The 18,094-nt window shown below is 37.2% G+C and overlaps 1 protein-coding gene across 2 annotated transcripts in view; it reads right to left on the bottom strand.

Annotated features, from left to right (window-relative positions):
• OLFM3 (olfactomedin 3) overlaps positions 1 to 18,094 on the bottom strand; it is a 47,331-nt gene that overhangs the window by 12,833 nt on the left and 16,404 nt on the right. The window contains exons 1-2 of one of the 2 annotated variants that reach the window (XM_071436125.1): positions 5,722 to 5,865; positions 1,872 to 2,018 (exon numbers count right to left, since the gene is read on the bottom strand). In XM_071436125.1, the coding sequence (XP_071292226.1) occupies positions 1,872 to 2,018; positions 5,722 to 5,850 (276 nt within the window). In that variant the 5' untranslated portion in view covers positions 5,851 to 5,865. Of the gene's footprint in view, positions 1 to 1,871; positions 2,019 to 5,721; positions 5,866 to 18,094 lie in introns of those variants that run through there. The other variant, XM_071436126.1, reaches the window with a different exon arrangement.

The following is an 18,094-nucleotide window of genomic DNA, read 5'->3' as shown; positions in this document are numbered from 1 at the left end:
ATAAGTAAATGTAAAATTAGAAATTTTATCCAATTTTCTCAGTGGTAGAAAACTACAATTTTTTTTTCCAGATGAAAAGTAGTGAATATTTAGGTTACTTTTGTAGATCAAGTGACTTTGTAGCTATAGTGAGGACTTTTACCATAGTGATGCAATGGTAACTGTCATCCAGAGTAAATTACACATACTTTTAAAAGTTTCTGCAATGCTTTTGCCAGCCATAAAAAGAACACATTTTCCAAGTGCAGCTATTCTATTTCAGCAAGTGTTTTGTTTTTCTAAAACATGAGAAAATTAGACTGCTGTAAATGTATTAGGCACCTTATTGAAGTTTTGGCTCAAACAAAACATTTTGTACCTTCCTAAGGAATGACAAACCCAGCAGTACTCCTGTGGTCTGCAAGAATATGCTGTATTTCAAGTGATATCCATGTTTGGAGCTAACTTATGATCAACAGAATGTAAGGATTTAGAAACTACTCTTAAAAATAGTATACATTAGTTATTGTACAGTTGCTACTAATAGTTCTGAGAAAGGATTTGTAATGTAAAATGCAGAGGCTTTTTTTTTTTTTTTGCTATCTAATTGTTGAAAGCAGGCAAATAAAGCACCTTTGGGTGCTGGAGGAACGTTGAGAATTTCCATTTAGCAGAAGACACATCCACATAAAGGCTCTAATTAAAGGACTGTATGGACTCAGGAAGTAGTAATACAACATTACATATCCATGATTGCCACAGTCCTAATCATAAGAAAATAGCTTTGAGAGGCTGATGATTTAGGTTCATTTCTGTGGCAGCTCAAAAACTATGTTGTGATCTTATCACACCCCTCCAGCCCCAACCTCAAAACAAAGGATATTTTTTAGTAATATTTGAGTATTTGGGGAATATGCTGGAGCATAGACTGGAGTGCTCCTTTCTTCAGTAAACAGACCATGAGGGGAGGCAGCTCCTTTTTTCTCTGTTGGTCCATCAATGTCCTCTCCATGCATCTCATGTTATGGGCTCTGTCAACTTGAAACTTTGTCCCTTCTGAAGTTCATGGAAGCACAAAGAGCAAAAATCTATGGGGATCTGGCACTACATTAACACTGGAAATGTTTTTTTATAGCTAGAAAAATACTAAAAACTGTGCACTAAAAATGTATTTTAAAGTCTACATTTTATGTTGGTTTTTGCTGCTGTTCAAACACTCTTGGGCCTCAGGTTCTACACCACTGGCTGCCATACAGTAACTATAATCTTGATTACTTATACAGGAAATGCAGAGTGTTTTTCATAGTTGTAACTTTTTTTTCTGTTGATGCAAAACAAGACTTAATTGGTTTCACCATATGTGCAATAGTGGATAATACTGGAATTAAGAATTGGGCTGTTGGGGAAAATTTGCACCATCAGAAAATGAATAAATAAACTTGAGAAAAAGAAACAATGAAAAAATTAGAACTGTTTATGCTCTGCAGTTTGCTTTCAAGATGCTGTGGTGTCTCTCTCATTATTTTTTGATAAGAGATGAGAAATGACCTTCAGCAGGCTCACATGATCAAAGCAGAAGCTGTAGTTTAAATCCCTGAGCTAGCTTGAAGTGGGATTTGTAACTGATTTTACACAGAAAAATCTGTCCTGTTGTATTTGGGAATTTGGGAGGAGTAACTAAGAGAGGAGATAAAACTTGGGTTGGGAAAGGTGTGATGTAAGGAAAATAGGTAATAATCAGAGATGAGAACACAGATAGGGAATACACCCTGAATAACAATTTTTATCAGGTAACTCTTCATTAGTTCATGATGGATTAACTGAGAAGGAAAGCAGTAGATTTCCATGGGAAGTTTAATGACCAAAAGGAGGAATTTTTTGGGAAGACTTACCTTCTCTAGTAGTTGTCTGAGCTGCCTGCTTTTGGCATCTCTTGAACATAGGTTTTGTTCAGGTGCAACAACAGTGCAAATGCAACGGCCATCAGGATCCTGGGCTGAACTATAAACTTGCCACCCTTCCTTGGGGCTAATCTGAGTCTGTAACAACAAAATAATAACAATCAAAGGAACTGAACTGATTTTTTATTGTTTGAAACAAACACTGCAGCAGGGTATTTTTATTTTTGCAGTACATGTCTGCACTGAGGTTCCTACTAGCCAACAATTATTACTCTTCACTAATTAGCTGGGTAGTTTTCCAGTTTTGCCAATCTCACACCTTTGTAACAGTTTTCTAGAGGAGTTTAGCACACACAGTTTCCAGGGTGGATGAGAATGGTACTATGCTTGTGATTCAGCACAAACCAGGTGATTTAATTCTCTGCAAAGGGACATTAGAGTTTTTCATCAGCAGAGAACAAACATGTCCTTTCAGCCTGGATGACTTTTACTTTAGGCTGATGGGAACAACAAAGACGGGAAAGAACAAACGTATGAGCCTGGGGAGAGCACAGTGTGTGACTCATGGGAGGGAATTGGCTCAGCAGCACTTTGGAGTGGGGGACAGGTTTGCTCTTGAAGCTGCACCTCACAGGAACTGCTCCCCAGGCTCCCACTGCATTTAGCCAAGGGAACAGGGGCTTGCTCAGGGTGGGATGGAAAAGTGTCTGGTTGGGCCAGGGGAATGGGGCTCATGGCAAGCGAGCCACTGGGTGATTAAGACACTTCATGTCCTTCACTGGGACAGCAGAAAACTGGGAATTCCTAACCTGTTCATTTTTACAGCAACCATGACTGAGAAAGAAAGGCAAAAAAAAATAAATTTACATTTGTTTGCAGAGCAGGGTAACACTGAACTGCATTTAATGTTTGTGTGGGATTCAGTATCTCTTTAATGGGATGTACAGAAATAGTGTAGGAATGACAGAAAGCAATATAATGAGATGATTGAAAGCATTCAGGTGATGGAACTTAATAGATACAAGAAACGGTTTTTGAACTTTCTTTTTAAACTGTAAATTACAGTTAATATTGTGCTTTATTCTTTCCTAATATTGTACTGAGTGATGAATTTCATGGTACAGATGCTAATGGATATCATTGAAGTAATTTTGGTCTGGACACAGTTGGAATAAGTTGCTATTTATATTATACAATTGTACTCGGTGCCAGCAGAGAAAGTGATTATTTAAACTGGGAAGCTTTGATACTGATGCTTTCCTGGCAGCTTAGTGCAGGAGTTGCAGAATTCCTTATCTCTGAAGAGATGCCAATATCTCTGTGGACTGACTCCTCTGAAGAAGTAATTGAAGAGGCAGTAGCCATCTACAGTTTTGGCTACAGTCCTATGATTTTTTTCTGTTCTTCCCTCTCTTTGGAAATTTAGGCTTCCTTCATTAATTAGGATGGGTAATATGAGTGATGGCAAACAAAAACATGCATGTGTGCAAAGGTGCACTTCACTTTATTTTTCTGTTATTGTTTTAGTTTGACATTTAATCCCTTCAAGCAGAAACTGCTATGCAAAAAAGAGCTAAAAGTCATCAAAACCTTACAGAAGCTACTGCATCAAATTTTCAAACGTAGGCTTATTGCTGACAGGCCTTAGTAAACAAGAAAGAAAAGAAATAACAAGAGAAAACAACAATAGTAACTTTTACTAGTTCTTGAAATTCTGGGGAAAACAGAGGAGTCCCTATAAAGTCCAATATTAACCACTGCCATGGCAGGCTGCTGTATTAATGACTTGGTTCACTTCTAAAGGATTTATTTTTTCACTTGCACTTTCATATATTCTAATAGAACTGTTACAGCTACCTCTGTTGTTACTATGGTGAACAGTGAAAGGGTAGTACCTTAGGATGCTTGCTTAAACAGTATTTTCTGGTTTGTCTTGCAATTTCAACCCTGGTACTGTAACAGGGTTCAAGAGAGGAGAGGCCCTTTATCTGACCCCACATCCTTGTACAATTCTTCCAGCTGAAGACAGGAAATTGGAAGGTTTTGTCCTTTTTTTACATTGTACAATATACACAATTTATGAGCTGTGTATGTGCTGGGAGAGAAATTCTGGAGAAGTGCTCATACTGCAGAGTTCACTGGAGAAGCTGCAGGTGGGGAACTCTGGATGGCAGCCAAAAATCAGTCAGTGATGACTCTGGTATTACTGAGCACTTGGGGCATAAATTCTTTCAGCCAACATCTACGGTTTTAAGAAAGGTACCAGATTTGTGGTGCTTGGTTTTGTGTAAAAAGAACCCTACATGATTGTAGTTCATGTTTTTTTTATTTGGCAGATGTTGCCAAGCTCAGATAATCAACTTTTTATCATCACTTTCCCAGCTCTACTGGCACTCTTGCTACCCTTATCAAAACAAAAAATATGCATATAGCTCAACTCAAGGAGTGAAAAGAGCATTCTTAAAGGCATTCTTAATATTTCAAAGGCATTTCTATCAGCAGTGCCCTGTTGTAGCCAAGGGGAACATGACAGTTTTGTATTACTTGGAATCTGAACAAATCAGTACAAATATATATTTGTGTGTGTGTATATATATATATATATATATATGTATGTATGTATCAATATATATATATATCATAATAACTAATGTGCCTCTTATAGTTACACAGTGGTAACTTTAAACTTGGATGTAAATGTGATAGGGAACTTCTACTTATACAGCCACAAGAACTAGCAGTATATATTGTGACTCAGTGAAATGAAATTACATTTAAGGAAAATAGAGCTTTTCTTTGTATTCTCAGCTTGCTGCTCTAAAAGATAACAGAAATTTTCTTACAACATATTTAATTTTGAAGTATTAATATTTATAGACTAAATACAGTGATTTTCTGCAGTAATATTTTTCCTGCATGCATATATTCAGTTATTCCATTTTGGTTAGTAAATGCATAATTGTTAGTTACAAAATTCTGAGTTTTGAGAATTGTGAACTGCTATACAAATAGTTACATTTATATTTTACATAACCTACTATTATATAAACATCTGATTGCAGTTACACAAAAAGAAACATAGACAAGAGTGTTTTACTAAACATTTAGGAAAATTATGTTCTAATTTAATTTATGAATACCAGGATAGTGTTCTCTCTAAAGTAAAAAGTTACTTGACTTTTTGGGGTTCTCATGAGTTCATAGCTATTCACAGCTTTCCTGGAGGTTTTTATTAACTGAGGCTGCTGTATATGAGCATCAATGATATAAAGTGATATTTCTGTCATTTGTATTATTCCCATTAGCAGCCTTTCAAAAATTCTGGTATCTAACCTCCTAGTACCAATTTTGTCTTGTTTCTAACAGCTTATTTGTTTAACTGTATTCCAATAAAGAAAAATAGGAAGGAATCCGACCCTTTTTATATTATAGTGAATAGTTATTAGGTAACATTATCCAATTTTCAAAAAGAAAGCTACTGCCAGATCTAATATTCTAAACAACAAAATGCATTTTTCTGGAGCAGTAAAGATAGGAAGAACAGTCTAGACAAGTGAAAAGACATTGCTGTACTCTTTTTAGCATTTCATGCTCAAGATGAAGGCATTTGTTCTTACATATTTAAGGATACTATTTTGAAACCTTCCCTTTCATAGTAAGACCACAACATGCTCACCAATGTGCAGTTTTATGATGCCCAAAAAGTAGCATGCATTAAGAGATGAAAAAAGATTAGTAACTAAAAAAGAGATTTACAAAGAGGCAACAAACTAACACTTTTGCTGGCACCTAAATACGAATTCAGCATTAAGATAGCTTGCAACATATAACAGCTACTTACTAGAGTATCTGAAGTGGTTATTCTGGTGGTATTTAGTCCTACCAGAGAAGGGAGAGTTTGGGACATCCAGTTAGAGATCATTGCCATGGTACTAAGAACAGCACCAAGCTTCAGCAGTGGAGGGCTCATTGCTGTGCAGCTAATGAGTTTTCATAGTGAGTGATTATCATCCCAGTGCAGGCTGGCAGCGAGAGGCGTGACTGCAGCACACAACATCCACAGCATGAAGGGAGATCAAGCTCCCCAGATTTAATCATCCATTAGGAACATCCATATCCTCATCTGCCCTCTTTCTGCTCTTACTAACAAATACTTATGTGTGTCTTATGCTGACCACTAAATAAACAATCCTTTCTATGCCTATAGTCACTGCAGTTTCCAGTGGGAGATGGCGTGGGTGAATTATCTCTTTATAGGTGCTAGACAGTCAATTAGCCCTTAATTAGTTCAGTCCAGGCAGAGCAGTGTGTTCCTGTCTGAAATGCAAAACCTGAGCACAAATAACCCCCCTACTTCCCATCAGTGCTTTGGCAGAAATATGCTCAAGCCTGTTTGTAAATATGGTTCTGTTCTTGTCCATGGGGAAGGGGCAGAACTGCCAGCCTGCTCATCAAAGCACCAGAAACCTTTCTGGACCTCCTGTGATTTGCTGGTCTCTCACAAATCACAAACATAAGAGACTTTATTATTTGCACAGCTTGTTATTAAGATCTTTATTGTTCATAAAAGACCATTGAGGCTGTGAAGAGTCACATTTCTCAGTGTTCTTGTTAGTTTACAAGTTTTTGTACCGAGAGTTATTGCATTACTCCCAGGGTTGGCAGACTCACTATGTCTTCATTGGGGCTGGGATGGGAACAGAAGATAAATTGGGGATCACACATTTTGAGACTTCTTTTGGCTTTGCTGTTAAATCTACTGCTCTCTAGTGCTGTAGAAGGAGCTGCAGGTTCTGTAGCAATTTATCTTGCTTATATATTGAATGTGGGGGAGGAAAGAAAAGCAGAGAAAACAGTCTAGAAATCATTGTGCCATAGGGGCAGTTTTACTTTTTAAGAATTATTTGTAAAAGAAGTGCTGAGTGAGGACTTCTAATGGCACTTATTTAAGAGAAAACTTGCATAAAGTTTGCTGAGAGACAGCTACTGCATTTTCCTCAGGGCAGTTAGTTTCCGAATTTCCTTCAGAAAAGCAAATTACTTTTCCTTAAGGACTGCAGGCAGTGCTATGAAGGAGCCCTGCGTGCAGTGAAACTGAAGGGATGTATATTTATGGGTGTGTGTCAACATGGATGTATTTATTAAAGCCACTGTAACTCTGCAAACAGTTTTTCAGATTCTCAGAGTTTATGCATCAATTCAGGCTAGACATTTCTCTTTCAATATCCATTCAAAATGATTTCCATAAATCTCTGCAGTTTAAGGAAGACACATGTAAACTCATTTTTTTAAAAAGACAATGAAAAGCCATTGAGAGCTATCGTATAAACTTAGGAGTCACCCAGCAACAGAATATAGAAAATCTGTGTATCCAGGTATTGTGTTAGCTCACAGTAATGTGAGCTGTGAAATATTTCAAATACTCAAAAAAATAATTCACTGAAGAGATTTGAATACAGGGAAACCCACTGAAATATATTGATGCTAGAAGTTGTGCATAGATGGCAAATTTGAGAAAGGCTATGGGATCACAGCTGTTTTGCTCAGAGTATTTTCTGTGTTTCAGGAGATAAAGTCGATATTGGATTGCCTGATAGTGGTCATTCTGTACATTTCTCTGTAGAGAGTCCCTGTGTTCCACTCTTGACATGGAGATTTTGAGACAGAGCTGAGTCAGGCCTTCAGCTCAGCCTGCTGAAGGCTTAGTGGCAGGAGGCATTGAGCCTTTCCCTGAGTCAGTGTTTCTGTGGAGAGGGGCTCAAAGCTGTCCCCTGAACACATGTGCAAACTGAACTGACCAGATTGACATCAAACTGAGGCTTTTTGCTGAACTGTCACATTTCATTGGCAATTTGTCAGTTTCCCAAGGACCTCCACTGATTACTTCCAATATGGATTAGGTAACATTTGACAATGTTGGCTAATTTTCCAGTTTTATTAGGTTTTTCTGAAGTGTCTCAGCATCCTATCTAGACCTAACACAAAAAACATTCTAATTCATCAGTGTTACCACCTTTTTTTAATTCCCATCCTCTTTCAGAAGTTTAATAAGCACGCTGATTCCCTCAGTTCCAGGACATAGCTGAAGAGTTCTCATATTGTTAGAAAGTAGAAACAAAACTTTATGATCTGTGTTTAATTTCAGCTCTGTATTTTCTGTTTTGTTGGTTCTTTTTTTAAAGCTTCAATTTCACATTTCTAGTTTATGGTTAACTGCTCTGAACAAAAGCTAGAATACAACAGCAATTCTAAAATCTGAACAACATTCTTTATTACCCTAATTTTCTGCTGGTATGATAATCTCCTCTTTTAGTTAACTTTCTTCTAAAGCCAGTAAAAGCTGAATCATCCCTACAGAATAACTTCAGATGCCATATTTTGATTTTACATAAAAATCTGTCAATCTGTATCAATTTCAATGCTGTTAATGTTATTGTATGCTAGTCCTGTAATATTCAATTACTATATTACAAATTACTAGGGTCATTAAAGGTATTATTTAAGAACCTTATTTAATAAATAGTCTAAAGTCTCTTCTAGTCTCTGATATTTACTTTTGCTTTGAGATCCTGTTACATTTTGATAGGCATTAAGTCTACTGAAAATGGGAATACATCCCAACATTATCTTATTACAACTGAGGTAGTAGGATCTCTGTACTGTAAAAAGTAATTAACGTCAGTATTAGGAACAGCAACAGAGCAAATGTCCTGAGTCAGCAACATGTGAAAATATACCCAGCCACCAGAGGAAAGCATTGATTTTAAGAAAGAGGAAATCGTGAAGTTCAGCCACAGCCACTTAACCCTGATGTCAGCGTATTTATTATATGTGAAAAACAATGCTACCTTGAAAAATTCTTACAATTCAAAATGGTGTTCATGGGTAAATGCTATCATGTAAACACCTGAAACCTTGCATTTTATGATGAAGTGATTGCACACTCATGGCTCAGCTGGCTTAACTACATTCCTTTGAAGCAGAGCAACATCAGGAATCTTAAATCTCAGTAAGTTTGTATTTTGACAGGTTAGGTTTAGAAAGTAAGCTCAAGAAGAAAAGCCAAAGCTTCCCTCATTGCACTGTTGTTCTAAAGCAGATTTAGTTCTTTATCTTCTGTGATATATTGTGCTCAGTAGTACATTGGTTTAAAAATTGCAGTTCATTAGTCATGTTCCTGAGTATGATTATTTATTCACATGAGGTTAATGCATGCACAAAGCAAAGTTCTCAGAACTGGAATGGTAATTACCATTCATAGAGCTGCAGATGGACTGAGACTGTGCTATCAGTTCAACTGCAGTTCTCGGAATTTAGAGAATTGTGCCTTCTTCATCTTACTCTGGTTTTGTTCAACAAAACCCTGTGGCTTTGCAGTGTTACCTGAGAGTAGCAATATCCAGGTTTTTAAGGGCAGTTGAGAGGTATGTGCCCTTTCTAGAAAATCTCTTTTCACAGCTCATCAGTGCATATACAGTGACATTCTGCAGTCAGGTGTCTCCGCTTAGAGAAGTATTGAACAAGGGATTTTTAGTCTGTTGTCCATTCCATCTTTCTGTACCACTGCTCTTGAGGTGACCTTTCTGAAGTGGTCTTAGCTATCTGCTTGTTAATTTTTCAGGCTTCAGGGAGCTTCTTTTGAACAAAGACATTAAAGAACATTTTCATGTTTTTTTCACACCTATTCTCTTGTGTTCTGCTGTTAGCAAATCCCAAGTGTACAGAATAACAAAGTAGTGTCTCTACAGAAGAATTAGTTCATTATGAGAATTGACTGAAACAGGAAACACGATGGGCAGTCTGCTTTAGCAAAGTCTGCAGTTAATTGAAACAGCTGGGAAAATAAATGGGTGGTGCAGGACTAAGTGAAATAAAATGAAAAGCTTCTTCTGTTGATTTCCTGCCACTTTAATTTTCAGTAACATTTATATCAGGTACTCAATAAAATCTCATAAGCTTTTCCCTTGAATGTGTGATATGATGATGGATCTAATGGGAGAAAGCATATTTTCTAAAATATATGGAGACATCTATTTAGTAGATAATGACTAAAGATTGTGCAGACAGTCCTCCTTTTAACAGAGGCTGGAAATCTGTATGTTTTTAGCGGATTCTGGGATCCCTTATCTTGCTCTGAGCAATAAGGATGCAATTTGGGGCTGGAATTTGTTGCAGTTTGGCTTTCCTTGAAAGCTGTATGGATTGGATATGAGAATTTATACAGAATTCCTCCTGGAGTAATTCTCATGCTTAATGTACAATTTTGGTTTTCCATCTTGAAAATACATATTATTCTATTGAGGCTGGATGAGGTAGGTGAGCTAGCTTTCATTGAAAGTAAATTTTAGGAAATTAAAGGAGCTGAAACTGAAATTCCCCATGAAGTTAGATCATATATAATCCTGGAAAGAGTTTGAGCCATGAAAATCAGTAAATTCTGTAGTAATTTAATAAAATAAGTGGTTTCAGCTGGCTCTGACTGCAACTAGATGTTCAAAAACAGAAATCTAAGCTACTTAGAGCCAAAGTGCATTTAGACTCTGAGAATGGGCAGTATAACTGGCCCTTCCCCTGGTTAATGCAAGCTTACAGCTTTGCAGTCAGCACTTAACTGAACTGGAGCTTGCCTGTCACATTTAATAGATACAGGTAAATTTGTTCAGTGCCTTTTTAAAATCTCCTTGAATCTTTCCAAGTGAGAAGACAGAAATGAAGAAAGCAAAAAGGGTTTGCAACACAAAATTCCCTGTCAAAGGGGAATTTTGTCTTAGGGAAAAGACTTAGTGGGGTATGTTTCCACTTACAAATACAAAAGGTTTGGGGTATGGGGTTGAATGCTGGCCCACAGCAAACCATAGTGTTTGCTGGTGCCACACACCCTAATTACCTTTTCCTTTTATGCCTGGGCATGATTCAGTGAGATGGTTTGGACATGGATGCAGCATTTCAACAGGGAAAGAGTAGTTTTGCTGTGTGGAAAGGAGCTGTCCTCAGAGCCCAGAAATCAGCTCCTCTCCTTTTTATTTAGCAGCTGTGCACTGTATGGCTGTATTTGCAATTGGCCAAGTGCTGTCTTTGGAACTGAGAGCAAAGGAACCATGTACTGTTTGATTTCTGCTGCCTTCTGACAAGCAAGACTTTGTCTGTTCTTTGTAAATTTACAGCTTTGCAGTAGAGAAACACTTGGCTGTATTCTCCTATATTTCCCAATGCAGATAATTGTCAAGACTGACTAATAAAAATTAAGGTGGGGAGGGTTATCCTGCTGACTTGCCCTTAATCCCACCATGTTTTCATACATTCTTCTGGCAAGTCTCTTAAACTGTGACATCATGCTGATACCCCTCTCTAACATATTTGTCATATACTCTATAGAGATGAAATAGGGAAAAATTCTTCAGAAGTTTAAAGCTGAGCTTACTCCCAGTGGTCTGGCAACCCACAGGCTACAGTACTAACCAAGAGTTATTAGGTTAAAGCAGCATGGCACTGATAATGGCATTTAAAGGCTGTAGCATCTTCCTGTTTGGATTTTCTAACAATGGTGGCATTAACAACATTTCCTTCCTGAGATATAAAGATCTTTTTCTGTAGGCAGAAATTCCAAGAAAGAAAATTACATTTCTGTTCAGAAAGCACCACACGTTTCCTGCAACATCTTAAAATAACAAGATTTTGTGAATGTGTCTCACTGCAAGCAAATCCATTCTTAATGTATTCTGCTTCTTGACACCATCCTGGAAGGCCTGGTTTACTTTTAAATAGGGATGAAGGCTTACAAGTAGTGTAAGTGAATAATGAGGAAATTCTGTGGGCAATCTTGCCTGCAAGACAGAGGTGTTAATCCAAATGCTGTGGCCAAACTCCAGTAGTTAGCTGTGTTCTGTTGAGCAAAATGCTTCTTGCAGTTTCAGTTGGATACTTAACCTGTTCTAAATGCTGTGTAGTGCCTTGAATACAATGAGCCAGGTGCTGTTTCAGCTCAGTAAGGCATGCTGCTTTTCAGTAGTGGGTAAAGCAATGTATGGGTATGCCACAAAGCATGATCCCAGATGCTGTAAAAGAATTCTATGTTCAAATAAGGGTATAGAAAGCAAGCACTTGCTAATTTCTAAGGCTGTTTCTGAAACTGAATAATTCTGAGAACTGAAGCCATTTATTTTGAAATCAAAATTGTGTTACTCAAAAAAAAAATAGAGGATATACCACAAACCTTACTGAAGTTATGACATATGTTTTTCTTGCTGCCTTTTACATTTCCTATTTATGTTTTACAGAACAGAAATAAAAGTTTTAAATACTATTTCACTTTAAGGGATTCAATTGCTCATTTCTATCAATCTTCCCTTGCAGGAAGGAAGAAATGGGGAAAAAATAGCCCTCAAAAAACTGACATATTTAGTGGTGAGCTATTAGGGATTACTGCCTCTTTGCTCCCACCTTAGCACTTGAATATACCAAAGAAAAGATGCCTTAAAGACAATTCAAAGCACCTTGTAAACTAAATTTAGTATTTATGCATGGGCACAGTGGCAGTCATGGTAGTGTGCCCATCCTCATCCTGGTCATTCTGTCACCCTGGGCATGCTGCCTGCTGTGTGATGGTTGAGATTCTTCCTTGAGACTTAAAAAATCCTGAACAAGCAAGTTAATATTCTTAGTTGCCTCTTCTTAGAGACAAAGGCTCTGTCATTCATATAGCTCATGATATTCCAGGAACTCAGGCTCAGCAAATGTATTGGAAAACCAGAGGTCTCTACATTGCTTTGAAAGAATTGATTTGAATTCTGACTTCCCTTCCTCCATTTCTACCAGGGGTTTGACTCAGGTCTGATTGCCACACCACTCTGTAGACTTTTAGTATCAGCACAATGCTCAGAAAAATCCATATGGGCAGCAGTTAGCATCTACTAGGAGAGGCCACATTCTTTTGATTACAAGAAAGTGGAGTACATTGAGAGTTCTTGTACAACTAGCACAGAAAATTGTGAGCCAAAGTAAACACTGACATAAATGTAGGTATTTCTTTCAAACTTGTGGAAAATTAAAACTGGAGACAATCTAAACAACTGTGTTCACAATATAAGTATGAAGCTTGCATGGTGGTACTTAAAGGTTAATAATTTCAACACCTGTGATTCTTTACCCTGTCATGTGTTATCCTTTACCCCCTCCTTGTGTCTCTAAAAGAGGCATTGAATCCTGCTCTCTGAGATAGGAAGTTGTGGTCTTGGACTAATACTGGGTGGTTTTTCAGCTGCTAGAGACCAGGATTGCAGCAGTTGAGGAGCTGGTGGAAATGGGTGGGCTTTGTGCCTTTGCAGTCACACAGAGCACTGGCTGGGACACTGGAAGGGAACAAAGCTGTTACAGCTCAGTAAGCAGATCTGACACCAAACCAATCTATGACTTATTCCACACAAAATTTTCATTTTTCATCTTCCAAATGAAGATGACAATGTATTCTAAAAAAACCTTAACAATGCTCATCAAGTCACATTGCAGTAATTCTTTTACAGTTGCAGTTTATGACCAAAGGAAACAAGGTCATTCCCAATTTTGGACATGACTGGAATTTTGCAGTTTTGTGGGATTTAGTGAGCTGTGACAACAGAGGAGTATAAATGATGAAGACTCAGGTGATACCCCATCAGAAGCCTTCTGACACTCTCCATAACCTGTATTTTTCAATGTCTCTTCAGCACTTTAGGCTATTATCATCTCCAGCACTTAATCCCCACGTGCAGTCATAATCCTCCAGTTACAATATCAAAATTAAAGCACCACTATTATCTCACAGGAGACAAACATGAAATGAGTGAGGAGTGAGCATCAGTGAACAGCTCAGAAGCAAAGATTTCATGTACAGAGAAAAAGGTTTCTGTCCACAAGAAGTTCAATGCAGGCATTCTTTCTAGCTTTAATGAGGGCAAATTCACCAACTGAGCATCACAAAGTCAGTGAGTCTTTAAAGGATGGCTTAGCAATGTGCCTATGAGAATAAAATTCATGGGCAATGCTGGTGAAGTTTTACATAAGCTTTTAGATCTAATTAATAAAAAAGGGCCAAGATTTTGATTAATGGAGGCATTTACATAACCTTAAAGATTTGATATTAATTTTACAGGGAGATTTAACTAACCTATTAGCAAATGGCAGAGAAATTTAATAAAATATTTCTACTAAATCTTGTAATTAGTTTCTGCAGCTTGGCTATCAGTGCTACAGAAAGTAGAGCTATTTGTACAAGGGCAAAAAATAACGCTGGACATAAAACTTGTGCTGGAGCTCTGAAAGTGTTTTCAATCCAAAAATACAATTTTGAAAACATGCACAAACTCATATCAAGGACCACAAAACATGAACAGGAAATTTCAATGGAGCCACTGTACAGTTCAGACTATAAAGTTCTTATCTGTATTTTATAGCCCTCTCTCCTGACCAAACAAAAATTCTGTTCTGAGATTTTGTCTTGCATTTGTGTATTCCTAGCCAAGATTCCCATCTCCTGCTTCTAAAAAAGCACCAAAACATTAAGCAATAACAGTAAAAACTACTAACATGAAACTGGAAAAAAACCAAACCTTAGCCAATTTGTCAAAGTGCTTGTGGTATTAAGGCAATTAAATAGCAATAAAAAAGCATGATGGCTCATAATGGTTAGCTTTGAAAATCCATTTTAGATTTATACCTAGAATAAAATGATTTAAAATCTATATAAAAGGAGATGGCTTGACAGAAATGGGAAGATGCTGAAGATAATATTGTGCAACTCAAAAGTGGGAAACTGAAGAAACTGTATTTCACACATATTTTTTTATTGACTTTTTGCTTTTTGATGAAACAAATTATTGCTTATTTGTTTTCTTATGAATACAACAGAGTCAATCTGTCACAAATACGGAGAAAAGTGATTCCAGATGGAATCTACTTCAGCCAGTGCTTTGGGAAAATATTTGTCTTTGGGGCCAGATGGAATGCCATAGGGCTATTTGAAAGAATTAGTTTTTTTTTTATTTTAAAATAACATATAATGGAGAAAAAAGAAAGTGAAAATACATTCTCTAGTATGAAAATATGGCTGTTGCAGGGAAACACCTCCTGTCTCTGTTCCCACTTCTCTCTTGTGGTCAAGGGAAGGTGGGCAGGCCCATTAATGCAGGATTTCAGCAGGAGACCATCAGGAATAACAGGAAAGCTTCCCAATGAACAGGCAGGAACAGACAATTTAAAAGACACTGGCTTTTTCAGAAGAAATAAACCCCAAGAAACCAAGCATTAGTTTGTTGCACCTTCTCATCTGCTTTAGACTCTTTAGGAAACAGACTTCTGCAGGCCTTATATCTGATGCAAGGGATGACAACTTTAGCCTGAAGACTGTTAATAATACTTCCCTAAATGATCCCTGTTGGAAGATCTTTTTGTTTTACTGCCACACACACGTCTTACAGACAATACAAATCATTTCCTGAAGGGCACTTCAGCAAAACCCAACCTGATTTTACACCACATTTTCCTGGAGGGATTTAAGGGGAGTTTTAAAATAAAGTGCTAAGTTTTAGCCCTGGAGTAACTTAATGACGTGACAGTCACTCTGCAGACAGTTTGTGCTCATTATAGTCAAAACCAGTTTTTAAAGGCCGAGTGTGGCTTGCATGATTTACACCAGAGCTCTATCACAACCCTCCTGGTTTGGATAGATTACCCTCTGCTCACATTGTCAAGCTCTGCTCTGGACTGTGACATTTTTTGATACATTGTTCAGTGAACTCAGGATACAGAGAAGTTAATGAGTTAAAGGGAAACTCAGTAGATAAAGTTTGTGACATGCCCATTTTTCATCCATACATTAATCATTGGGGATTTTGTTAAATGACTGATTGACAGAAACCAAAATGTTTCCTTTTAATAAATTATTAATAGGTGAAAGACAAGTCCTTAGGTTGTAAATGACTTTTGATCCTCAGAAACTTGTCAATCGTCATTTCACATAAATTCAATTGCTTATTAGTAAGAAGAATGGATATTTTTGGCTAAAACTAATTCTTTTTAAAAGCATTTAGAATAAGTATCAGTTTAGGCACTTTATTTCTTTAAAAAAATTGATACAGACCTGAAATACATTTATTTTGTTGCTTACACTCATAGTCTATGGGAATGCTCCAGTGCCTGGAAAGCAGGCTACAAAAACACACCTAAATGGAGACATTCAAGCAATCTTGTTTTATTCTGATTTCTACCCTCATGTTTTGCTGCTGGCAGTCTTTCATGTTTGTTTATTGTTAAGTTACATGTCTGAGCTATACAGAAGCTGTTGATAGCTCTTGTGTATTTTTGATTCTTCAGAACTCCTGGTTATGGTTTCTTAAGCCACATAAATTGCTGATTCTTTCCCTTAGAAACCATTTTCTCTATCTGTTGGTTTAATAAATGATAGAACTTCCTAAAAACTTTACCTGGCTTATATACAGACATGAACCTGGAAGCATCCCTTAATGTGTATTATTTTTCTGTGCTACAGTTTGCTTTCTGGGGTTAGAACAGTAGAGTTCAGATGAGATTCACAGATATGGATCTCTTTGCAGAGGAACTTTGGCTGCAGATTTTCCATCCTCCCTTGCAGGGTCAAAGACTCTCCCAGGAGCTGGAGCTCGAGGGTACCTGTACAAAGTAACTGAGGTATCAGACTGTAGATTTAGCTTTGCTCAATCCTTCTAGTGTGATAAGCCTTCCTAGTTTGGACTTTCCTTGTTGTTCCTTGAGGGTATAATGAATTACCTAGAAATAAATTTTGGACTGTGCACTACATGTAGACCAGCTAGGAAAATACAAATTAGTATCTCACTCAGTGTTCCTTGAAGACTTTAATTTCTGCTATGAATTCCATGTACAGGAAATGTCACTGCTATAAATCCCTTGAGCTGATCAGCAGTCTCAGAGAGAGAATATATTGGATTTGGAAATATTTCTTTCAAAATGTAACAAGATCAGGTAACACACCAGAGCAAGAAGGCAGAATGGAGGAGATAAAAACCCTGGTTTACAAGGCAGATGTAGCACTGTGCTCTAGAGATAAAGCTGGAAAGCCAAGGTTGTATAATGTATAATGCAAATTCTATCTAGATACAAATGTAATTTATTGTTTTTTCTCTTTGTCTATGCACTTTGGGTCTTGGAGGAATTAGTGTTTAATTCAGAAGATATTGTTCCTGCATTGCTGCAAGTTTATGTTGTCCTGGACTTGACAAGAATACTAGAATCTAATTAAACCAGTATAGGAATGAAGGTTGGGAGTCAGCAGCTACAAGAGATTCACAGAAAAAAAAAAGGTAAAATCTCTTGCTTTGACTCAAAAGTGAGGTATCAGAAGTCAGATACATTAAGCAGGGAGCAAATGAAGTCTCTAGTGCAGCTTGCTTGGCAGTCAAAAGAATGCTATTATAATAGCTTTTTAGTGGAGTGGAAATATCCAATTTCCCCTAAGACCAATCTGGCTTAGCAGTGCAGACTTTCTGACTTCATATTCTAATGCTTACTTCACAAGATGCCTCATTTCTCCTTATGTAATGAATTGGAAACAACATTGTTTCAGAGCACAAAGTGCAAGTGCTGCTCCATTAGATAAAAGAATTCTCAAGGAACTTTACAAATAATAAAAAAGAGGAAACTGACCCTACAGTCTGCATGCGAAAAATTTCAAATTTTAAATATTAGATGCCTCTAGAGATGATAATCAAATATTATTTATCTCTAAGACAATCTGAGGAAAATAGTGTGGCTGATAGAACAACAGAGTTCCTTTAAAAATGCTATGGAAACTGAAAGGGCTGACAGTTGGGAATGTCAGTATCTTGGAAAACAAAAGCACCCCTAAACAAGAAGGTGCTTTATCAGATGTTGAGGGGCTGATTATATTTCCAAATTACTTAACACTGTTACTTATGCTAAAGGCATAAGAACTGCAACGTAGCTGTAACATAGTACACTGTTTCACACATTCGGAATGTAGGATAAAAGCCTTTCAGCATTCTATTCAGACAGCTTTGCTGCACCAAGTCAGTCTTGGGTAATTGTGAGGAATCTAAGGCACTTCACAGTCTGTATTCATATTGTAATTTAAGCCTTCTGCGCTGGCAAACAGTTGTCTGCAATCTATTGTAAGAGAGGAAATGAGAAAAAAAATACTTCACATGCTAATATAAGATTAAAAAAGA

The sequence above is a fragment of the Agelaius tricolor genome, unplaced genomic scaffold, assembly GCF_023055355.1.
Source record: "Agelaius tricolor isolate 1412-34295 unplaced genomic scaffold, bAgeTri1.0.p SCAF_11, whole genome shotgun sequence".
Lineage (NCBI taxonomy): Eukaryota > Metazoa > Chordata > Aves > Passeriformes > Icteridae > Agelaius > Agelaius tricolor.
The sequence above is the reverse complement of the archived record's forward strand: the minus strand, read 5'-3'. Positions and strand labels throughout refer to the sequence as shown.